This window comes from Phyllostomus hastatus, unplaced genomic scaffold, assembly GCF_019186645.2.
Source record: "Phyllostomus hastatus isolate PE091 unplaced genomic scaffold, TTU_PhHast_1.1 phas_contig_238, whole genome shotgun sequence".
Lineage (NCBI taxonomy): Eukaryota > Metazoa > Chordata > Mammalia > Chiroptera > Phyllostomidae > Phyllostomus > Phyllostomus hastatus.
The window spans coordinates 97,094-122,564 of record NW_025333783.1 but is presented as its reverse complement, the minus strand read 5'-3'; the positions used below and the strand labels follow the sequence as shown (position 1 = coordinate 122,564).

Here is a 25,471-nt window from a genome sequence, read left to right as displayed (position 1 = left end):
TACATTTTACAGATAACAAATGAATGTTGCTAATTACTTCAAAGAGAAGGATGTTGCAGACCAAGGGGAAGAGTGGTTGAACCTATCACATTCCATACTTGGGGGGTTTAGTTCAGAATTTAGGAAGCTGCAGTAAGTCCTTGTTGCCTCAGTTCAGGGTGAGGGAGTTTTATCAAAAGAAAGTCTCATAGCAGTCTAGGTGCAATGCAGGTGTGATTCCCCATGGGAAAACCTCTCTGTGGGTGTGGTCCTGTGTGCCACTTGCTCCCCACTGGTTTTCCATGTGAGTGCTGAGCTACAATTCCACACCATGCAAAGAGGTTCCCTACATGTCTCTGTTCTTGAATTCACTTACCTTGTTTGCTAGGGGTAGGGGATCACCTGGTTTATTAGACACGATGGAATGAGAAGAAAGGACAGCCTGTCCTTTGGGAGCATAAGAATAAATGGTGGACTAGATGAGTAGCAAACACTTAAATTCTCATGCATCTTACAAATTAAAGAAGGACTTACCCTTGTTCAGTTTCTAAATCCCAAAACTCCAGTATACATATAATTATCAAATATTTATATACTTTCATGAAAATAGTATTTACTTTGGTAGAAACAATAAAGGAAGTCAAAATAAATACCCAATTTCTTCATTTCTGAACTTTTATAAGATGCTGGTGAGTTTGGCTTGCTGTAGAGTTACTGTTGCTAATTTCTAACATTGGTCCATTTAGCACAGTTTAATTCACAGAGATGTTCCACATGCACAGTGCATCATGCTCTTCAGCTCAGAATAAATGCCCTCTACAACCTTGTTCATGTATCGACTCACAGAGTGAGGTTGATCCCCATCATCAGCCTCCCAAGGGCTGCTCCTTGTGCTTTGAAGACAGAACCCCTGGCCAAAGTTCGCCTGTGCCCTGGGAGTCCATCACCAGCAAGAGAGTGTGGCAAAAATGTATCAACACATGTGGAAAATTTAACATCCCTGGACATACTCTGTGCTCAACCTCTTTCCCCTCATCCCCCCCATGGCTTGTGGACTCTGACATCAAGTGACTGAGGTGGGCACAGCACAGTCAGACTTATTCAGTAACAGGTTACTCTGAACCAAATGTCACTATTATATATAATCTCTCAGAAGTTTGAAAGTATGACAAGTTTAGTTAAAATGATCAAACCTAAGTGAAGCCACAAACCTCCTTGGCCAATGCTCTGCCTGAGTACAGTTCCTGCCCATGCCTTCAAGCACACATCAGCCAGTTCCTTGTGATGTGGTGACTGGGAGGACCACGCCTTTGTGGATCCTACCTCCAGTGAGTCCTGGACCTGGCTCCATGCTGTGTGGTAAATGCTGAAATGGTTCAAGGACTATATGCACTTCTAATGCTGCCTTCCTGCTGCATGTGTTTAGGAGTCTCCTATGACCTTCACCCAGGAATTTTGTCTGTGGAAGAGAAATACTGGAGAAAAACTGCCATAGAATATCACTGGAAGGGAACCCATTCTGTAATTTTTACAATAAATATGGCAGTGAATCTCCAGGAAGTCAGCCCTTGTGTGCATGTTACACTGCACCCCTCATTCATTATGGATGCTGTAACAAACTACTGTGGACTGGGCCATTGCAAACAACAGACATGCATTTCTCACAGACCTGTTGGTGAGAAATCAAAGAATAGATGCTGGCAGGTTGGATGTCTAGTAAGAACCTGCTTACTAGTTGGTTCTTTGTTCACTGTTATCTCAGAGCATGGACGGGGCAAGAAGCTTCCTGACTCCTCTGTTATAAAGGCCCTAATGTGGTTCATGAGAGCTCCACCCTAGGACTGAAACTTGTCCCAAGGCCCCACCTCCTAATACCACCCATGGGCCTCTGGTTTTAATATATGAGATTTTGAGTGACAAATACACAAGCTCATAGAAACAACTAATGCATCAAATAATGACTCCACCCAGATGGAAAGATACCTCAGTAGAGCTTCCTAAACTGAGGATGCCCATATTCTGTGGAAGGTTCTCATCTTTGGGAGATGAAAGGGGACCCAAGTCTTTCAGAACAAGCTGACAACCTTGTAGAGTGGACAGGTTACATGCTAGAATGGAACTAAGATGCCATGTAATGTATTATTATTTTCATTATGGCTTACATATAACTATCACCCTCATTTTCTAGGGACTGAAATAATTTTCTACCCCTAATGGTTGGTGGCTCAGTGTTCTCACTCATGTTTCCTAGGTGTTCTGTGAAATAAGGACCAAGGCTCTAGTGTTTGATGGCTGATGCTGACATGTTAAAGTTCAGCACTCTCTCTCCTCCTGTGCAAACCTGGGGAATCTGACGTGGAAGTGGGGATTCTCCCTAGTTTGATGCAGGTGCAAGGAGGAAACCACACAACCCCCTCCTGTGAGCAGGACCCTGCTCAGGGGTGAACAATAAAATCTGTACCAGACTCCTTATCTGACATGATGCAGCCATTCTTGACATGCTGAATAGTCCACCCTGCTCTGAACAGACTCCTCAATGAAGGGACACACTTTTCCATAGTCCCTCTGTGTGTGTGACATCATGACCTTGGACATCCACCCCATGGTACGGTGGGGGTCCTTCTACGTCCACATGTTGTCAACTGCCATTGATGAGGTGGATGTGGAAATAAGTCAATGACCATCATCCCTGCTCTTCCCCCGTCTGGGACTGGGTTCCTACTCTGGTGCCCATTGTCCAGCAAGCATGTGTCCGGCTGATGGTCGGCTTGGAAACTCAGCTGCATGGGGATGGGGTGCTTGTTGTTCCCAGCAGAGCCTCTGGTTGAATTCAGCTGATTTGGGTCAGGAGGTTTGATCATTCGTTGATGTTTCGTTAGAACAAGACAAAACAAATGTATGTGGCTCCTTGACCTTGGAGCATGTGAGAGAGTTTTCGTCATATGGCAACAAGCCTCTGTAACTCAGATACTGAAGAGGTCAGCACAGAAGCGTGAAGGGACGGAGGCTCCCAGAGGGAAAGTCCTGTGTGGAGAGTCAACCCCACACCTGACAAGAAACAAGATTTTAAACTGCATCCGCAGCTGCTCCCAAGCCTATCTCTGTGCTCAGTCTGCCTTGAGCGCCCCCTGGTGTCCTGAGCGCCCCCAGCAGCCTATGCCTCTTGTCTCTTTCAGGGAGGTTTGTGTCTGGGTTCACAATGACTTCCCCTCACTGTGTCTCTCGCACAGTAATACATGGCTGTGTCCTCGGTTCTCAGGTTGTTCATTTGCAGGTAGAGCTCGTTCTTGCCATTGTCTCTGGAGATGGTGAATCGGCCCTTCACAGAGTTGGCGTAGTATGTGCTACTACCACTACTAATTGCTGAGACCCACTCCAGCCCCTTCCCTGGAGCCTGGCGGACCCAGTGCATTCCGTAGCTACTGAAGGTAAATCCAGAGGCCAGGCAGGAGAGTTTGAGGGAACCCCCAGGCTTTGCCAAGCCTCCCCCAGACTCCACCAGCTGCACATCACACTGGACACCTGCAAATACAAGGATGTTGGTTAGGAAATTTCTCACCCTCCACCGTTTCTCTCAGTCATATCCACCCCCATGCTCAGTGTCCCTCATTCTCCATAAATTACCTCCTAAAATGGCAACAAAGAAAACCCAGCTGAGCTCAAACTCCATGGTGAGTGGTCTGTGTTCTGTCCTCAGCAAGGAGTGAGAACACCTGGGAATCCCGGGCTGGGCTCCTTTCTCAGAGCTGCAGAGTCAGGGCTGGGCTGCTTTTCATGAGCAGAGGGGCTCCATTTGCATGCCTCCCTGCTATATATGGACCTTTGGTGTTGGATGCTGACATGAACTACATGGTCCCAGAGTGTGACATGTCAAAGGGTCGAGATGGTGCATGAGCTAGAAGAGTAAATTCCCATACAATAGAGGGATTTAACATGAGTGGTGCCTTTGAAACTCACCAGTAATGAACTCACCAAGAGGATTCAATGCTCACGAGCAGAGGGAGAAATAAAAGAGTGGGAGGTTTTTGTTCATGTACAGGAACTTCCAATTGACCCCATTTCTCCTACAAAGCAATCAGAGTGTGAACTAAGAACAGATGATGACCCTAGAGCATGTGAACCTAGTGTTGGAGGAGGGGAAGGGTCAGTGTGTGTCACTGGAAACAGAAGTGTAAACTCTACAGCGAAGCAGACAGTGCTCCCAGGTCATGTTCATGCAAAAGAATTTTGTGCTAAATGTGCATCAGCCTCACTGCCTCCTTTTGTTTTCATTCTCTAGACTCTGTAGAAAAACACAGATTCAAATATTTGGACATAGAAGAAACTCAGTTCTCACCAGATCTGCTTTGTTGAAGATGTAGGTAGAAACTGGGTAGTGAGTATGTTGACATTTTAGGAATTGGATTATAGAAACCTTGTTGCACCACCAATAGAAAATAACTGATGTAAATAAAATCATAATTGATAGGAAGAACACAATTTTTATTTATTGATTGATTACGGGATGAATAAGTCATTCAAAACATGTCCCATTATTGGATCTGGTGGGTCTTACTTTACATTAAAACTGTTCCTCATTACCGGTTCAGCCTGATGCGTTCTCTCAAGATCTGTGTTTACATGCACATGTGAAGTAGCTGTAATCAGAGAGCAGGAGAGGGAGTAGATTAGGCCCTCTGGTTCTTCTGTAGTTAAGTGCAGAATAGTCATCTCCTTTTTTTCTCTCTGTCCCTATTCATGTCTGCATGGGACCTATGGGAAACTGTCACTGTGGTTGTTTCTGATGGGTGTCCACTGAACTTGAAGCTGAGCCACTGAATGTATCAATGTGCAAAGTGGGAATAGGGACTCCATGCATGGGGCTGAGTCACTAGGGATGGTAAATCAAACACATTTCTGCTGACACACTCGCTCTGACCTCCGGACCCTGCAAGAATAAATGTGTACAGATGGCAGTGCCAGGTGTATGATTGGTCCAGTTGTCATAGGAACATAGTGCAGGTTGGATTTGGGACTGTCATTGTTAAAGGTATCCCCATACTGTTCCCTGCTGTGTGCTGACATTAATAGTGGCCAAGGGGCAGTGAAACTCTCATGGCTGTGGTCTCAGGTGAGGAGACTTCTTAGGATCTCATCCTGAAGAAGGGCTGAAGTAATACTGAGGTGTCAAAGACTGAGCTGAAACCTGGAACACCTGCTAACTTTCGACTTTGCTGCCACAGTGACATCTGTGTGGTCCTTGGTCACAGGCAAGAAGATAACTTTTACTTGACTTTAAAGTACTTTCATTTTACCAAACACATTCTACTTTTGAGACATAGGAGAGTGTCCTTGAACTCTCTAGGAGACACTGAAGTTTAATCCCAAAGCGGGACACACCAAGGATTCCCAGATGACTCCTCCATGAACACTCCTCATTCTGAGGACAAGGAGGCTCCAAATGTGCCCCCTGCACAATCGCAGTAAATCACAGGGGTCCTCACAGGAGCATCTTCCCAGACACTTCCTTGCAGTGCATCTGGCTCCCCGAGTCTCTGATGTGCATGTGGCAGCATCAGTCCTGGTCTCAGATCCTGACTGTGTGGGAGGAAGTCAGGAGGCTCATTGTCCTGTCATCTCCTCAGCACAGACCAGCTGCCCCATCCCTCAGGGGTTTTGACACACTCAGAAAGTGGGTCATGAAACTTTGTCTCTTGCACCAGAATACACAGCCATCCTGGCATTGCTTGGGCTACTCAGCTCTCTGTAGACTGTGCTCAGGGCCTTGTCTGCAACCACAGTGACTCTGCTGTGAACCTTCTGTGTGTACTTTGTTTCATTATCTTCAGTATCAGTTTGTCCTTTCTACTCAAGCCCTTGTTCTGGGGCCTCTCATACCCAGTGCATCCAGTACTTGGTGAAGGTGTATCCAGAAGCCTTACAGGAGACCTTCACAGAGGTTCTAGGCTTCCTCAGCTCAGCCCACAACTGTACCAGCTGCATCTGGATGTGGATGCCTGTGGAGAGAAAGCAGGAGTGGGTGGAAATACCCCTCAACCATCTCAGGTCCCCTCCTCAAACCAGGTTCTGGGGAGCCCTTACCTGTAGCCACTGCCTCCAGGAAAAGAGCTCTCCATTTCCAGTCCATGGTGAGGGGCTGTGCCATCAGGATGTCTGTAGTCTGTAGGAAAGGGTGTGGGTGTGGGTGATGCTCTCAAGTCACAGAGAGACCTACATTCAACCTAACCTACTTATTCTCATTTGCATATGCATGTGGAATAGTGTCTCATAGATGAAGTCCTGACCCCACCTGAGAGAAGGCAGAAGAGACAGAGGACTTGCTGAGTGGGAGTCTGATGGATCAAGTCTTAATCCACATGTGAGGGTATGTGTCCCCTGGATGGCCCCTGAGCTCTTGGTAGACACAGTTTCTTCCAATGAGGAACTAGCCTCCATAGGACATGCTCCTCATTCTAAATCCACCTTTCAGTGACACAGAAACCATCTGGACCAGTCTGAACTTTATAACTGAATGTCTTATTAGTAGGCCAGTGTGTCTTCAAAATTTTCCATAGTGAGGTAGTTAAATAATCCCTAGATTCATCTCCTTAGAACTGAGATATAAAGAAGCCATAAAAATACCCTTATTGACTGTGGTTCTCATGTCTTACTAACTTTGGTAAATGCTCTAATGGAATTAAGTATTTACAGTCACTTTATGCCCAATTCTTTTGGACAAAAAAAGAGACTTAGGCCCTCAGAGGAACTCTCTCCCCAGCTCCCTTTGCACCTGATCCTGAAGCAGCCACCCTGAGCTCATGGGTCTCGTGTGCCCCTGCTGCCCAGGCTGAACACTACAAGGGACAGTGCTGTCTGGACTCACAGGGCATGGGCGTCTCAGTGGCTCTAGTGCAAAATTAAAGAATAAGCCCTGACTTCAGGTAAGACTGGTTTATTTAACCTAATTGATTCTGTCTAAAAAGCAGATTGATTGTCTGTACTACTGAAGCCCCGCTCCACACTGTAATTTGAGTCTTTGAGGTTACATAGGGGAGTAGGAGCAGCTGGGCAGTATGCATTTGGGTGGCAATCATATGATAGCCAGACACTTTCAACATGATTTTAATTTCCTCTGATAGTCTGAATCGATGGCCACTGGCTGAACAAAAATGCCCTTCATAGGAGTACTGAATCTCCCTAAGATTACACCGACTGTTCCGGGGGGTAGAGGTCCCCAGACACCAGTGGGAGCTACAATTACTCTATCCTGTTCATTTAAGATGAGCTTGTTGGTGGTGACCAAGTCCAGCCCTGTGTTTCTGTGGGTGGCTGCACGAAGGTCAGAATCTCTGTATTTCCTTGAATTCGCTGATATTGATTGTTGTTCCTAAAGCTCTGATTGGGGTTGGGAGCACTGGAGCAAGTGCCCCGTTGGAAGTTGCCCTGAATGGGCTGGCCATTTTTGTTAAATTTAAAGTGGAATTCCTCTGTCCAATATCTGCCATAGCCACAATGAGGCAGTCCTTGGCAGGAAGCTTGCCATTACCTATGTCCCCTCTTAGGACAGATGGGCATTCCTTGCACAGGTGACTGTGCTCTCTACAGTTATAACACCTGGAATCTCCCTTGATTGCAGCAGCCAAGAGAGAGTCCTTATCCTGCTCTGTGCCAACATCTTGGCAAGCCTTGATAACTCACTGATGTCTCTGGTGGTAACTCGCAGGGTCCTATAATGCCCCTGTAGTCTTTTTTTAGACTTTTCATAAGCTAGTTGCTATAAAAGAGTCTTGGCTGCTTTATAATTATCAATTTGCTGTTCAATGGCCTCATGGAGGAAATCAATAAAGTTGATCCATGCCTAGGTAGCACCCTGATGGATATTGATGAAGGAAGAAATTTCCTTGGCCTGAGAATCAGGCACAGCCTTCATGGCTCTGAGAGTGGTTTGAGCACTTTGAGTAAAAGCTTGATGATTAAGCCTGGCTTCATCTGCAGTGGTAGCAAAATCACCAGACCCAGGCAGCATAGGGAGGGTGACAGGATTATTCATTTGTGCATTTTTGGCCACTTGGTTACTGCCTCACAGAGAATATTGTGAATGCCAGACTATAAACTGAACAGGGGTTAAGACTGTCCTGGCCAGAACAATCCAACCACAAGGGGACCATTTTATAGCTGTCAGTGATGGCTTGACATAGCTCACAAGTATAAGGAGATTGAAGCCCCTTTTCTTTAATGCTCTTCTTAAGTCCTTGTAAAGAGAAAACAGAAGGGGCTCATGGACATTTCTCTGACCCTTGACTATAATGTGGATAGCAGAATGGACTTCTAAATCCCCAATCTCCACTGCCTGCTGAAGTCACTATCACATATTCCTGACAAGATATCTGTCTGAATTTTCTATCTTTTTGGTGGTGACACAACCTGCCAGGAAGGACACTCCCAGAGTTATAGTAAGAAGTGATGGCTATGAGGCAGGTCCTCCTTTAGGGCTGCAGGTGGAACTTCCATGGCTAGTTCTTCTACTACATCATATATGACTTCCTCCTCTGAACTAGACCCCTCACCCTCCTCTGTGACGAGCTCCCGTTTCTTACTCCATATAGGCATGAGAGCAGTCCTGACTAGTCCCCAAGTTAGTAAGTTCTGAACTCCAATAGAAACACCACTGTCCTGTAAAGATTTTAGCTTGTCACCTGCCTTTTCCCAAACCTCAATATCTAAGGTTCCCTTGTCAGGAAAAGCAGGGTAGTATTCCTGTACAGTTTGTAAAAGCAGAATGAGATGCTGTTCCTTTACCTCATATCCTGCTCCCCAGAGGAGCTGCTGTAACACACACAGGTACTCTTCCTGATCTTTAGATAAACCAGAGCTCATTATTGCTGTTAAAAGGCTCCTTTTTCCTTTTGATTGTTGTCTTTTCAGACTCTGCCACCTGTGCTGAAACCCAGCTAGTTAGCTATTGGGGGATACAGTGTGGTGGGTCGAAATGTGCTGTTGGTGAAAGACAGTCAGGGAGGGGTACCCGACATTCCAGGCACCCTAACCCTGCTTATGGATCTCAGGTCCTCCTCCAAGCATGTAAGACTGAGAGTGATGGCTCGACATGTTAGGTGACCAACCTTTATATCGTGCTTTCCTGGACGTGCCAGAAGTTATATTAAGTTGTTTAGGAGGTCCCTATAAGGCCCCTGCACATCTCGGGAATTGATCCCACACACCTTCTCAAGGTTCAGACTCACGTGGGAACATGCAGTTTTTCAAGTTGAGGGAGGAAGTACATTTTACCTTCAGAGCTTGGCAAACTCCAAAAGCTCTCATACAAAACCTGTGACAAACACTAAATTCTTCTGCAAAGTGATCTTCAGAGTCCTGTCAAAACCTAAACACTCATTCACTATCTGCATTTCCTTATGCAGGAGGACAGAGAGAAAAGGCAAAATTGAAAGGACCACAACAGATGGCCTGAAAGTGTGACGGATACCGGGCCAGTGGTATCCATCAGGGCTGCGGATGCTCATCAAAACATGAGAAAAATATACACAGAGACAACCAGGTCCTGTGGGGAAATAGGGACAGAACAGTCACTCTCTCTTGTGGGGAGCACTTTGGCCACCCTCTCTAGGGGAGAGCGTCTCATTCTCCTGCCCGAGCAGGCTTTTATTGGGTTCATTTACACAGGAATTCAGGTAAAGCTCATTAATCATTGCCAGGAAGTAAGGATCAAACAATAGATAACAATGAAGCCTGAGGGCCTATTTTGAGTCAGGGTCAGATAGCAAAAGAGCTGTAAAACTTTGAGGAACAAACTTACTTCTTGCTTGGACCCTTATCATTTCATTGAGAGCATTCTAAACAAAGCAGGTTTCACAGGATTTTACATATTCTTTCTCAGGCCTGATCTCCAGGGGACCTGGCCCTTTCCAGCACAGGGCTGTACCACCCTCTATCATTGTTTCAGGCTTAGGTGGAGCAAGGGAAGTAAGGCAGCCAAGAGGTTAGGAGAATTTCTTGCAGACAGAATGAAAATTCAGGTTTTGTCAAAGCCAAGTGGCGAGGGTCCATCACCCCCTTTTGCTGTAGCTCTCAAAGTCCTTTCTTGGGGGCCTCCCACATGGTCGTGCTGTCTTAGGTTGTTCCCCCCTTGGGGAATCTTACCCATCATTGGCTAACCAACCAAGCATTGGGGGCCAAGCAGGGTGAAGTACAAGGAGCAGAAGCCAGAAGTGGTGCTCCTGCCAGGGAGATAATCTTTTGTCTCCTTGGTGGTTTATGGTCCAAGGTCGTTCCCTCAACCTTAGCCTTGGCGGGAGTTACAGCTTCTGACACCAGGCAGGGTGGTTCCCAATATGAAGGAAAGAATCTGCTGAGATGCTTGTAAATAGCCCTGTAACTAGCTGCTGTTTTAAAAGCTGATTAAAGGGAAAATCTTTGTTCTTTCTCCCAAACCTAACATAGTTGGGGGTTGTGTTGTGGGGATGGGCCTGTGAGTGTTTTTACAGTGTGCCTCTCCTTGCTTGGACTTTTGCTTGTGGCTGGTGGGAAACCTAGTGTTCTGTCCAGGTCCATGTTCTAGCTTATCCTCTCATGGGTGTCTTATAGCAGCAAACAAACTTGTGGCTTTAAACTACTTCACCAATGCCCATGCCATGCAGCAAATCCTTGGCAGAGAGGAAGGGTCCTGCTTACTAAAGAGGGTACAGATGAAAAGTGGCTACAAGAGAGGGTGACTCTGAAGAAATCTCTTTTTCTCTGAAATCTAACACAACCTATGACCTTACTGAAAAGCACTCAGTCTCTTTGGTCCTTATCTTAGCTGATGCAAACACTCCACCCAAGTTGGTGTGTTGTCCACAACTGTGGCTCATAGCCCTGAGTCCCTGTCCCTCGACACCAGAAGATGTGGACTATGACCAACGGGGTCCATGTGTTGTGGCTGCAATGAACAAAATCCCATGGACTGCAGAAGTCCTGTGGAGCAAAAGGGATGGCATGGACACTCTCTAAGTGAGAGAGCACCCCAACCTTTGCCTGGACAGGCTTTTATTGTTTTTCTGGGCACATTACATCGAGGATGGTCCTCCTTTACCATGCACAGGTTTTCTGTAGGTCATTACCTTTTACAGATAACAAAAGGAAAGGGTGTAGTTGATTACTTAAAAGAAAAGGATGTTGCAAATGCAAGGGGAAAAGTGGTTGAACTGGTTTCACTCCATCCTTGGGAGGTTTAGCACAGAATTTAGGAAATTACTTTAGAGATATGCAGTAAATGCTTGCTGCCTCAATTCAGGTTGAGGGAGTTTTAGTGAAAGCAAGCCTCAAAGCAGCCTAGTGCCCCATGGAAAAGCTGATCTGTGGGCCTGGCTCCTGTGTGCCACCTCATGCCTGGTGGTTTTCTGAATCAGGGCTGAACTACATTCACCACTGCCACATGGGTCAGTTCCCTATACCCCTCAGCCCAGGCCTTCTGTCTCTTGCAAAGAGTTTTGTGTCTGTTTTCACACTGACTTTCCAGCACTGTGTATCTCACAAAGTAATACAAACCTGTGCCCTCAGCTCTCAGGTTGTTCAGCTCCATGTAGGCTGTGCTTGCAGACTTGTCAGTGGTCATGGTGACTCTGCCCTGCAACTTAGTTGACAAGTCTGTGTTCCCACTGTTAGAGTAAACACACCCCATCTATTCAAGGCCTTGTCCTGGGGTTTGTAACACCTAGTGCATCTCATAGCTGGTGAAGGTGTATCCAGAAGCCTTGCAGGAGACCTTTGCCTCAGCCCCAGGATTCCCCACCTCAGCTCCATACATCACCAGCTGCACCTGGCAGAGGGCACCTGTGGAAAGAAGACAGGAGTGGTTGGAAGTGTTCCTTGACTTCCCCTGGTTTCCTCCTCAGCTCAGGCACTGGTGATCCCCTTATCTGTATTCAGCATCACCAGGAAGAATGGTGTCCAGCTCCAGTCCATGGTGAGAGGGTGTGACTTCAGAACCTCCCTAGGGGAGGGTGTGGCTCTGGGTGATGCTCTTAGGGCACACACAGACCTATATCGACCTACTCTAATCTGTATATTCATGAGACAAGGGATTCCCAGGTGATTTTTGACCCCACCTGTGAGACGGTAGAGGACACAGAGACCATGCTCAGTGGGAGACTCAGAGTCCAAGTCCAAATTGATATTATTGGATATACGCCCCCTGTCAGCTCCCTGAGCTCTGTGCAGACATCGCTCCTTCCCAGTGAGGGCCAAGCCCTGACAGGACATCCTCCTCATTGTGAGCTCACCTTTGGTGACACAGGGACCACAAAGACCAGTCTGGCTTTGATACCTGCATGGTTTATTGCTGGATCAGTGTGTCTCCAAAACTGTGTCCCTAGTGAGTTAATAGAATCTTCCCTGTCCCCAGCTTCTTACATTTCAGATAATAGAAGCCCTACTCATACCCCATTGACTGTGGTTCTCAAGTCTTATCCAGTTTGGTAAATGCTCTGACAGAATAGGGTGTTTACAGTCACCTCAAGTCCAATTTTATTTTAGACATTTTCTGACAAGTGGGAGACCCAGTCCTTCAGAGGAAATCCTTCCCCAACTCCCTGTACACCTGCACCTGGGGCAAGGGCCCTGCACTTTGGAGTCCCCCATGTCCCTCGATGCCCAGTTTTTGTCCTGCAGAAGAGAGTCCTTTCTGGACTCACAGGGAATGGACCTCTCATGGCTGTGGGCTGACTTCAGGGTGCTCATCCAGGGACACCATGTGCTTTGACATCTCGGGACACAGAGACTGCCTGTAGTAAACCCCAGTCACTCTGTAGTGAGCCCCATAGCCAGTGCTCTATGAGTCATCAGGGAGCCTCTTCCCTGGAGCTGCCAGGTGGACTTACACAGACAACACATCTGAATCCAGAGTTCTCGGAGTCTTGTCCCCCAGTTCATCTGATTGAAGGTCCTATCTGAGTATCTTTGCATGTGGCCCTAATCCCACTGCACATTTGCTGTTCTGTAAATTGCTCATGTGCTCTCTCTCTCTCTCTCTCTCTCTCTCTCTCTCACACACACACACACACACACACACACACACACACACACACACACACACACACTGATGATTTTCATGGTAATGAACTCCAGGTCATTTTATTTTCTGTTTCTTCCACATGGACAGTGTCCCTACATGGATCCTAGTCCTGGGTGTGACTTCCTGAGTGAGTGAATGATGGGCTGATCTGTGAGGGACATGGTGGCCTTTTGTCCTTTCTGGATGGTTTATCCTGATAGATATCTGCCCTCCTACCACCTGCCCAATGGACTTCAGATCCCACATTACACAGGGAGACAAATTAACTGCTCAATGACTCACAGGTGCACCTTTCAGTTGCTACAGGGACCCCCATCTCATCCCTCATTTATTTTTCAGGTTCAACCTTCATGGGCATTCCCACACTGACCAAGGTGTCACAGGTGAGAACTCAGACAATGCAGAACATTACTTAGACTCCCATTCAAAGGTGCTCTTCTCTAGCATCATTCATGGAGGAACTGTGCTGATGTTCCCCATGTGGACTCCATGTCCTCAATCCAGCAACCCCATAATTACTGAGATCTCAGTTAGTTCCAGGGACAGAGGAGAGCATCCGATTGGTTTTCTCTGTCTGGGGAATGTTACAGGTGTTTCCTATCTGGGAGAGCACTGAGAAAGATCTCATTTTCACAGGACCTTGGACCTGTGCTGGATTTCTCAAGCCTGTGTCAGGTATGTGTGCCACCAAGTCAGTTCAGGCACTGCATGCTTATCCTCTGTGTAGATGTTGTCATCATGTGCTATCACACTGGGGAACTGCATCACGTAAACACCCTTCCTCAGGAAGTATTCACTGAAATATGATAAATCAAATAAATCTCTTTAATTTCAGTGAATGCACATCACTAACACGTGCACTAAGCCATCAGGAAGGACCAGCACTGTGTTACCTTCTTAGGTGAGATCCCTGAGTCAGCACAGCTCATGAACAGAAGCAGCAGCATGGTTCTTGCAGCACTGGGGCAGGAACTTGGGAAGCAGGTGTTCCCTGGCTGGAAGTTTCCATCATGAGGTGGAGTCACATCTGTGGGTCTGCTGTACTGCTCAAGCCTGGAATGAGTCACACTGAGTTGTCCACTCAGGGATGTGTGGTGGGCACATCATAGGTGATGGGCTTTCACTGTGAGAAGGTGACAAGAGAGGGGCCATGTTAAAATAGAGTGGGAGCAGACATTCCAGTCAAACCACCTGGCATGTGTTCCTTGTCCAACCTGTGCAGGGTGTGGACTCCACACAGTCACCTTTGCCCTGGGCCTCAACACTGCATTTCATGCAACTGTTTGCACAGATAACAGGGAAAAGATAGCCTGACTATGAGACAGAAAATCGCAGACAGTCTTGAAATTTGCAGCCCCGCATGCAGTGCAGACTAACATAGCTTGTCTACAATGATAGAATTTCACCCCTTCAGTCCTGAACCTGCATCCCTCCCTGTTTCACAAATACCCCTTGCCTTCACCCCTGTTCAGGGCAGGATTTAGGCTCCTGCCTGAACCTCTGTTTCCTACGTAACTTTTTTTTTAATCTCAGATGAACACTGGATTTCACTCACTTTGTTATTTTATTTTTTACAGTATAATTAAAAGGCAATCCTGCTCTAAGCAACTACATGGATGAACCCTGAGGGCACCGTGCTGAGTGAAGGAAATCAGACACAGCTGAGTGAACGCTACAGAGCCCCTCTTGCATCAGGACTCTCTGAGTCCAGGAACACCTGCTGATGGCAGCGTGGTAGTTTCTCAGAGCTGGTTGGAGGTTTCTAAAGAAGCATCCTATCATTCAGGGTGGTTGGGTTCCAGAGTTTGGCTGCACATTGCTGCACCTGGGGTTATTAAGCAGCATGGCTTGTGTCAAGCGTAGATCTCACGTGGAGTTCTTGCCACAACAAAAGGAGGCAGACATGACTTCAACTCCAGTGTGAGGGCATGAAGAGCTATAATGGCTTCAGTCCTAGTCAGAATGCAGAAATTGTTTTAAAAGTCCTACTTGGACTGGGGGTGATCCAACTGGAACACTGACGATGAAGAAGAATTCACTCCAGAACAGATTCCAACAGTGATAAGACCGAGACAACATACACTAAGGCACACACCCTCCCTTCCCAATTCTAGTTGCAGCAAATGCATTCAAGACAGGCCCATTCAGGAGCACAGCCTCTGTGCTGCCAGATCCTGGTCACAGTTTCCTTTTCCAGAAGAGAAGGTGTCAGTGTCCTGCATTCATCCACAAGGTGCTGGCCACTAAGGGTGAGATCAACGCAGCTGCCACCAAACTACAGGACCCACTCTGTCCAACTGACCCAACTCCTGGGATGGCGGCCTTCTCCTGGACACAGCCTCCTAGGACACTGGGTCCCTGACATTCCTACCTTCACTTACCTCACAGGGTTCACCCACCTGGACATTAGGGTCATGGAGACAAGAGCTGCCACGTAATCAGATCTGAGCACGCAGCTCCTTCCTGAGTGTGGGGTGAAGCCATTTTTGCCCCCAGCAGAAGGTGAATAACCTGTGTCAGAGTTTTCTCAGGAAAATGCCTAGAAATCAGCCACCAGGTAAAGTCCAGATCTATCCCCACGGTGATGAAGTCATTTCCAGCAGCATATGAAGGTGCTTCAGGCCTTGGTGTGGAGTAAAGCCATTAAAAGAAATGAAGATCACTGGAGTCTCAGCTGTCATGGGGTCCTGTGCTTGTGGGAGAACCAAAGACAGAGGCACCTGGAGGAGGCAGCTGCTGTCAGGACAACAGCAGACCTGGTGGTGGACACTGTGCATCCATAGCAGCCTGGAGGTGTTTGTTTCCACATGTGGAACCATCCATTCATCAGGCCCTGCTGAGAGTGAGAGTGCGGTCAGTCTACACAGAGTGCAGCTTCCTGCCTGGTAACAGTGAGAAAGGCACAGAAAGCCTCACCACCCCCTGTCCTCCTGGGGTGGACCTGTGAGAACTAGGACACACCTCTTAGGAGTCTCTGAGCCTGGCACATTCCACGCCGAGTGATACCGGAGACTCACTGGCATTGATTCCTGTGTTACCTGACTATTTTTTTCATTGCTGAGTAGAGTCCATTTACACATGTTCCCTAGTTTGCTTATTTCAAAGTTAGAAAAACTTTTGGGAAGTTTGTAGCTCCTTCAAATGCAAATAAAGGCGCTATAACTATGAGCTTATGTTTTACTACAAACAGAATTTTTTCTTCTGGATCAAACACTCCTCGGTCAGGTTTTAAGTGTAATTTAATAATAAACTGTGATGTACTTTGTTAGGAAAGGAAAAGAAAAAGGAACTTGCTGAAGAAGAGGTCGGTAGTCCCTGGTGATCTTTCATCTGCAAACATGTTTACTTTCTTGTTTATTGTCTGCAGTGAAACCTCAGAAACCAGGTTCACAGAGAGAAAGCAGAGTCCCTGGATGCAGCTGTGAGCTCTGAGAGGAAACCCCTGGTTCCAGGAGGAAGCTCCTTCAGTCCCCACCAGGTCCACACCAGCACCTGTGGCTGTTCTCTATGATTGGTGAGAGGAGAGCGCCCCCTGGTGTCCTGAGTGGCCCCTACAGGACAGTCATCCTGCCTTCCACAGGGAGGTTTGTGTCTGGGCTCACACTGACTTACCCTCACTGTGTCTCTCGCACAGTAATAAGTGGCTGTGTCCTCGGTTGTGAGACTGTTCAGTGTTAAATAAACTTGGCTCTTGGAGGTGTCCCTGGTGATGCTGAGTCGGGATTTCAGTGCTGGGTTGTAGTTTGTATTTCCATTATACCATATAGCACCGACCCACTCCAGCCCCTTCCCTGGAGCCTGGCGGGTCCAGTGCACACCATTGCTTGTTAAAGAGAATCCAGAGACAGTGCAGGTGAGGGAGAGGGTCTGTGAGGGCTTCACCAGTCCTGGGCCAGACTCCTGCAGCTGCACCTGGGAAAGGACACCTGAGGACAAGGAACATAGGACCCTGTCAGTCATGTGCACTCACCACTTCCCATAGAACTATTCCTAACATCTGAGACACTCACCCAGGGGGGCTGTCACCAGGCACAGGAGGAGACCCAGCAGTCTCATCTTCTCTAGAGCACAGCTCTGCCTTCTCAAGAAACCTCAGCCCCCTGTCAGGAGAGAGTTGTGAGCCCCCACAGCCCAGGGGACAATTTCAGCTGGATGTGAGAAGGAAATTTGCATGTGGGGGACTCTGTTCTCATAAATGAGAGACTTAGGTCACTGCCCCATGTCCTTCTGGTCCCTGAGCACTTTTCTTCTCTCAGACTCGATGACGTGGGTCAGAGTTGGGAGCGTAGTTGGGTTATGACACAACTTTGAATCATGACAATGGAGTCCTTTTATCCCAGTTTAAAAATTGAAGCTGGACTGGATGAGAGACCATACTCTTTAAATTCTGTGTATTATTCAAGTGGATATTAAAACAGATTGACATTATGCCCAAACATCTGCCCAAGGCCAAAAACATCATGTGAAGTAGATTCATTGTTGTCAGAATGGAAAAATTATAATTTTATAAAAAATAACACTTGATGTATTTTTTTTGTTTTTATTTTTAGAGAGGGAAGGGAGGGAGAAAGAGAGAGAGAGAGAAACATCAATGTGTGGTTGCTGGGGTTCATGGCCTTCAACCCAGGCATGCACCCTGACTGGGAATCGAACCTGCGACACTTTGATTCACAGCCTGCTCTCAATCCACTGAGCTATGCCAGCCAGGGCTTGATGTAAATTTTGATGTAAAAATAAGAGTAAAATAAAAAAAAATACATTTCCCTTCACCTGGCTGAGACCCCTGGGCCTGCAGGTGGTAGTGCAGTTTCAGCCTCTGTCTCAGCCCAGATGCAGTGAATGCACTACACTGGTCAGGTGCCTCTGCCACAAGTACAGCCCTGACCCTGAAGCTGAGACAGGTGCTACACATGCTGAGTCCTTCCTTTCACCTCACTCCTCCCAGGGCAGAGAAGGCAGCCCCTTCCCACAGGTAAGCCACGCAAGAGACCTCCAAAGTTTCTAGACCATATGGGATGCTGAGACCCGGGGGTCACTGTCTCCCAGAGAGACAGAGGCACTGACTCTGTGTCAGCAGGCATTCTGAGATGTGTGAGGATGATGGAACCTGCTTTCTGGTCATACAGATCAGTTTGGAACTTGCCATCCCCGCATTCACCTGAGACCCTCCCTGGTCAGGGGATTGGAGACTGATATCCTTGGGAGGGGCCTGGGGGCCCACGATGGGCCAAGGTGACAGATGGAGGGAAGATAAATGCAGGGTAGTTGTACTTTGCATTAAATGACTACAGTGAAGCAAAACATGTGATGGCATTTAAAAGCTGGGCAAATGCTTAACACCTGATTTACTTCACTAACCCTCACATAATCCATAAGCAGAAAATCTCCACTGAAGTGGCATTATTTTATAGGGCACAGTGAAGCCTGGAGTGCACCTGAGAGACTGAGGATGTTCATGGAACACATGTGAGATTTGCTCTGGTGATTAATGACTCACAACCCCCCCCCTTTGTTGACAAGAGCTGTGAGTGAGGAGTTAGTGCAGCCATGTGGTGTCCAGGTGGCATCTTTGATTGGAATGCCCCAACTGTTCTGAAGGTGCTGATAGACACCTGTGAGGAGCCCTGGGCACTGTCCAGTGTGACCAGAATAAAGGAAAGGGAGGTGGACATCAAAGGAGAGAAGCAGTGAGAACATCTCCTCCAGTGAGCAGACACCTGTCCCCTAGAGGACCCCTGTGCTATGTAACCCTTGCCTGTCCTCTGCTCCATCATGGAGAAGGAGAACTGAGCCCAATTCTGGCTCTGTCCAGCCTAACAATGTGTGGTGGCCTCCCCTTCGCCAGAGGTCACACAGACTGGACATGTCCTCCCTTCCCTCATATGTCATTGGGATGCTGCTCTGAGACACATTCTGGTGAGCATCTGGGTGTCTAGGTGCCCTCGTTCTCAAGGAGCTTTAAAGACTCTGATGCCAGCTTACATGGATCCTGTTGAAGGTCTTGTCATTTTCCTCACTCTCACACCAGGTGAGAGCAGAAGGAAATGTTGGTTACCTGCTCAGAGGATGTTGCAAAGTGGAAATTCATGGGGACAAAAAGTCTCTGGAGAAGGGTAGGTCCATTTTGTGCAGGAGTGCCCTGTGTGTGGTGGGCATCAGGGACAATCGTGCAACCCACCCCTCTTCCTGGTGACACTCAGAGTCAGAGTGTGTTGGGCTCCAATGATGTGCCACCCACTTCTTATCTCACTTGAAGAGGCACCAGGCTCTTGTAATGCCCTGCAGGCCTCTCAATGCATGATTCACCCATTGTCCTTGTCCCCACACATCCACCTCACACACTGGTCTCAGCTCAGGGACCCCTGTGGCCAAAGACCCTGGACTAGGCCCCCTCTTCTTCCCAGATTCCACTTCCCTGGAAACATGCATGGGGCAGTAGTCATAACCCTCCTGATGTTCTTGCCCCAAACACTCACTGTGCTAATCTATTTTAAGTGGACACAGTGACGTTAAGCACACTCACAAAGTTGTGCAACCATTGTCACCTTCCACATCCAGAAATGCTCACTTTCCCAAACTGGCTTGGTGCCCATTAAATAATAACTCCCTGCTTCCTGTCCCTGCTCCAGCCACCACATTCTGTGCTCTGTCTCCATGTCCTTGGCCACTCCAGGTTCTCACAGACATGGATGCACAAAGCCATTGTGATGCTGAGAGTGGATCATTTCTCTGGGCATTGTGTCTCCAAGTCTCATTTGTCTTCTTGTATCTGTCCACTTTCTTTCCTTTTTAAGGGGAATGATATTTTCTCGTGAGGTCAGAGCACATCTTGCTTATTGAGTTTCCTATTCCATCTCTCCTGTTTATGCAATAATTCAATTGATTGTAAGCAGGTGCTCTTTCTATTTGCCTGAACAGGAAGGAGGGGGCACAGCACAGGGAATGCAGACAACTAACTCAGGTTAAAGGAGTCAACATGTGGTCACCTGAAATGAACAGGAAATGCCCGTGAGCAGAGACTGTGCTGAGATAAAACAAACAGTAACAATTTCTGTAGTATTGCTCGTGGTGCTCTGTCAGGGTCTTACATCCACCCTGGGAGCAGCAGGTTGAGGAGAATGAGGGACATGGAGACACAGACTGTTTTATGGGGGCAGGGCTGATGGGGGCCCTGGGTCTGACAGAGACTGGATCACACTTATCTCAACCTTGTGTTCCTGGGACAGAGGCACACATCCCACCTCCACAGTGTGTACCTGAGGAAATAAGAGATTGTGACAGAAAGAAGGTTTGGGGGAATTCGAGGACCAAGTGTAATGGGAGGGTTGCAGAGAAATCTCAAGGTTATTTCCAGTCCAGGGACACAGGCCTGAGTTTCAGGAGGAAACACTTGTGCCCTGGGTGCTGGAGGCAGGACCAAAGCTCATGTGGACGCTCCAGTTCCAAGGCCATCAAGCATGATTGTCACACTGGCCCCCTGCAGGCCTTCAATGGTCAGGCAGGACCTCCCACATTACTGTCTGAATCTGAGATACTCACACTAAGGGGTTGTTACCAGGCACAGGAGGGGACCCAATGGTCTCACCTTCTTCAAGATCATAGACCACAGCTCTGCCTTCCCCAGAGACTCAGCCCATGTAAGGAGAAAACTGTGAGCCCCCATAACCCAGGGCAAGATCTACCTTGCATCTAGAAGAGTAATTTGCATGTGGGGAAGCCTTTTCCCTATATGTGGGAAGGCACTAAGGTCCAATGCCCAGGTCATTCTGGGACCTCTGTGGGGCCATCTTTTCTCTAGAAATCACCCAACCTGTGATTCAGGTATAGGGGATCACCTAGATTATGAGACACATTGGAATGAAATCAATGGTGAGTCTCATCTTTTGGAGCATAAAAAGAAAAGTTTGATTAGGTAAGTGGGTGACACTGAATTATCATGTATTGTTAAATTGAATTTTAAAAGGATTACCATTTTTTGGAAGTATTGAATAACAAAACTCTCATATATCCATAATTACAAAAAATAATATTACAAAACCATACAGACGATATGTATCTTGGCTAAAAATTCAGAAATAAAGGATAGTCATTCTCAGTATCTTGTTTGTTAATTTTCATTGCCATTTTGTTTCCAGTGATATCCTCCTAAGCACAGACAATTAGGTCATTCTGAATTCCTTTTTTTAACTTTATTTATTTTTAGAGACAAAGAAAGGGGAGGAGAAAGAGAGAGAGAAACATCAATGTGTGGTTGCCTTTCAGATGCCCCCTACTGGAGACATGGCCCAGAGCCTTGGCATGTGGCCTGATTGGGAATCCAACCAGCAACCCTTTGATTCTCAGCCTGCTCTCAATCCACTGAGGTACCCAACCAGGGACATCCTGAATTCTTGATGTTGAAAGTTTTTGTGTGTGTGTGTGTGTTTGTTTTCCCTAAGTCCCCTGTGCAAACTACTTTCTCACACAACCACTTTGCACATTGCAAAGACTCCACCAACTGATCACATCAGAAAAAAATCACACTGTTACATGAATAAAATATTAGAAATGAAAAAGGAAATGTTTGTTTACAACTCATAATTCTACATTTGTTGAAATGATTGTGGTAGTGGTTTAACTGACCTGTCTTTTCAGTCTAGTGATGTCAGTGATGTTGTGGTTCAGGGGGCATGGAATGAAGAGAATTCTAAGTACAGATTGGCTCATTGGAAAGGGAACTTCAACCCTCAAGGAAACCCCCACTCTGAGCCTTTCTAAGCCCAGTTTCTGGGGATGATCTCTATGGTCAGAGAGTTTTGGGATCTTCCACAAAACATATAATGTATTTAATGTAGAATAAACACTTTCTTCCATCAGACAGGACATTTGGAAACATAGTCTGCAAACTCTCATCTGCCTGTTTATTGGCTTAATGGATCTTTGTGGGGGGAGATTCTTAAATTTTAACAAAGTCTAATGTATCAGTATTTTTATGGATCTTTTTTCAGTTTTTTTTTCCCCGAAAGATCTCCCCAGAAAAATATCAGCCTCCATTATCTATGTTTATTGGTTACAGCAGACATAGGGACTGGAGCAGACACTTTGCAAATGGGTAAGGGGAAGATGCTGGACATAGAGTCACATGCAGTACCATGATTTGTTTTCATGAACACAGGTTACTGTTCATATGTTTTTAAAGACTTTTTAAGAGAGGATCCACAAGGAAGCACAGGACATGATACAGATAGTTTATATTATCTTAGAAAACAGAAATTTGTTAGAGATAGAAATGTTACAGATTCTGCAGGTAGAGATCGAGAGAAATAAGGAGCATGTCATTGGAAAAAAGTGGAAAGTGGATTCCTTGTTTCCTGTTCACATTTTCACAGTGTTTCTGTCACAGTTGGTAATGATGTCATTGGCCCAAGTGATTACAAATTAGAAAACTTTTAGGTTGTTACTCTTCTGGCCACAACATGACTCACCCAAGCTGAATAATTCGCTGGACTGCATTTACAAACTATCTCAACACTGACAGGGAAGAGAGGACACCCCTAAGTGGAGGACCACGGTGGTGGTGTATCCAGATAAACATTGTTTCATTGAACCAAGACAATTGACTCAGTCCAAGTTCATCCTCATCCTCATCCTCATTATCACCATAACCATCATCTTCATCACCAGCACTGACTTCATAAAGTTAACATCATAATCATCACCATCACCATTTCATCTTCATCATCACCATCATTATCAACATCAATTGCTTTCTTGTAATTGGCATTCCTATCCTTTTCTGTACACAAGTTTGTTATTCACACATTATGATATTTATCTCATGTTTTGCTCTTTTTTATGTTTTTTTAAGTGAAATAGGTAGTCACCATTTTTACTATGTTCTATTTCACTGCTGTCAAATGAAGTCTCATTTCTGCCTCTTCTTCATCCACCCCCACAGGAAATCTGATAAGAGTCTGGGTCTCCTTTTTAGATACCACTGGGAGACTGAATCTGCACAATCCCCAAAAGCAGACTCCCCTCCTACAGACCATGACAAAATACAAACCCCCATCAAGTCTCTTTTCCTGGCTCCATCAAAGCATGTTTACCTTGGTGAAGTACTCTTCCTGTTCTTCCCAGAGATTTCAACTATGTGTGTGATAAACATCCCATGCAACTTTTGGTGGGATTTTGTCATCAGCCTGGACATCCATACAGAACTGTGGGTCCCCTGCTTCTGTGTGATGTAACCTACACGTGGTGTTTTCCCCATGATGTCAAGTCAATACCATCACCACTAGGCATCCCCCCCCCGGTGTTAGGTTTCCTACCCAGCAGGCTTGTGTCCTGCAGCTGGCCAGCTTGGAAGCTGAGCAGTGTGGGGCTGGGCTACATGGTTGGGTGCAACACAGCCTCTGGTTACATTCAATTACAAGGATCGGAAAGTTTGATTGTTCATTGGAATTGGGCATAAGAGTGTTTGAAAATGACTCTGCCTCTTGTTTGCAAGGGAATGTTGTCTGTCTGTAATTACAATAAATATTTCTAACTCAGAGAATTCAGAGGTGAGCACAAAATCAGGAAACCAGAGAAGTTGCCTGAGGGAAACTGTGACAGGAGGAGAAAACAGCCCAGAAAACAAGCCCAAACATCCACCTGCAACTGCTCCTGGTGTTTCTCACATTCAGGGACACCCAGTGTCCTTCACTCAGTGCCCACCCATGGTTGCAGCCCTTCCTTCAAGGCTCACACTGAGTTGCCATCACTGTGTGTCTCACACAGTGATACATGGTGTGTCCTCAGTTCTCTAGGTGTTTATTTTCAGATATTGCATTTGGAATCATCTCTTGAGATGAAACTGCCTTTCACAGACATAGTGTATTCTGCTGTGTGACTGTTACCTCTGTTTCTAATAACACCTATCCACTCCAGTCTCTTTCCTGCGGGCTGGCTGATCCAGGTTATATGGTAGTCACTGGAAGTGAATCCAGAGCCTTTGCAGGAGAGCCTCAGAGACCTGCAGGCTGTCTCAGGTCCCCTCAGACTCCATCACCTGTACCTCACAATGGACACCTCCATACAAAGGACTCTCAGTATCAGCAGACACAGAAACACTCAAGCCCCACTTTCTTCATATTGTTACCATGTACAATCATCAGAGCAAGTGCCCAGCTCAGCCCAAACTTCATGGAGCCTCCTCTGGGTTAACTGATGTAATGAGTGCAAACTGCAAAGGGTCAGGGGCTGGGCTTCTCTCCCTAAGGTGCTGGGTCAGTGGTGGGGCTTGGTTTGTCAGCACATGGAACAACCCATTTACATGAGCTCCTTCCCAGGGACAGAGAAGTAAATTCTGTGGGTTAGAAACCCCACTCCACTCAGAGGCACAAGCACCCTTGTTGTGATAGTGGAAATTCAATAAGAGACTACTTGGTATGCAGGCTGCAGAGTTGTTGTTGCTGTAGGTCATTTAAATCATCAATCAGTTTAACACAATTTAATTTACAATGATATTCATCATACACAGTGGTTCATGCTATTCAGCTCAGAAAAAATTCCCTGTGTGACCTTGTCCATGTGTCAACACACAGGGTGAGATTAATCCCCATCATCAGCCTCCCAGGGCTGAGGACACTGGGCACTTTTGTTCTATCAAGACAGAATGACTGTTCATTGTATGCCTGTGCACTGAAAGTCCATCAGCATCGAGAATGAGACTGGGAAGTAGGAATAAACATATGTAGAGCATTCTAACTGCCCTGGGCATCCTCTGTGCACAGCCTGTTCCCCCTTTGCCCCCAATGGCTCACCAACCGTCACCTCAAGTGACTGGAGTGCATACCACACAAGAACCATTAATCAGTAAGGGGTTCCTCTGATCCACATCTCACACTGTCATTATTATACACAATCACTGGAGTGTTTGGGGAAAAAGAAAAGACTTGTTGAGTTAAAATGATCAAACCTAAGTGACTTCTCAAATGCCTCTGGCCAATGCTCCTCCTGAGTGGTGTTCATGTGCATGCCTTCAAGCACACATCAGCCATGTCCTTGTGATGTGGTGACTGGGAGGGCCATGACTTTAGGGATCTTACTTGCAGTGAATCCTGAACCTGGCTCTGTGCTGATGTGGTAAATACTGAAATGGTTCATGGATTGTGCCCACTTCTAATGCTGCCTTCCTGCTACATCTGTTTAGGAGTCTCCTATAACTTTCAATGAGGACATTGTTTCTGTGGAAGAAAAGACCAGAGGAAAACTGTCCTTGAACATCACTGGAAGGACACTGATGCTGCACTTTTTACAACAAAAAGAGCAGCAAAACCCAAGGGTGGCAACCCATGTGGTCATGTTACAGTACAATCCTAAACCATTCTGGTTGCTGTAACAAAGGCCTGTGGACTGGGTCATTGCCAGCAACAGAAATCTATTTCTCACAGGTCTGGATGTGAAAAATCCAACAATAGG

General features: G+C 46.6%; 1 gene segment (V, D, J or C); it reads right to left on the bottom strand.

The window, feature by feature from the left end:
• Nucleotides 1-3,151: 3,151 nt before the first annotated feature.
• LOC123817921 lies at nucleotides 3,152-3,715 on the bottom strand. The segment is given in 2 exon segments: nucleotides 3,152-3,501; nucleotides 3,604-3,715. Coding segments are annotated over 2 exon segments (396 nt in total).
• Between the last annotated feature and the right edge of the window lie 21,756 nt (nucleotides 3,716-25,471).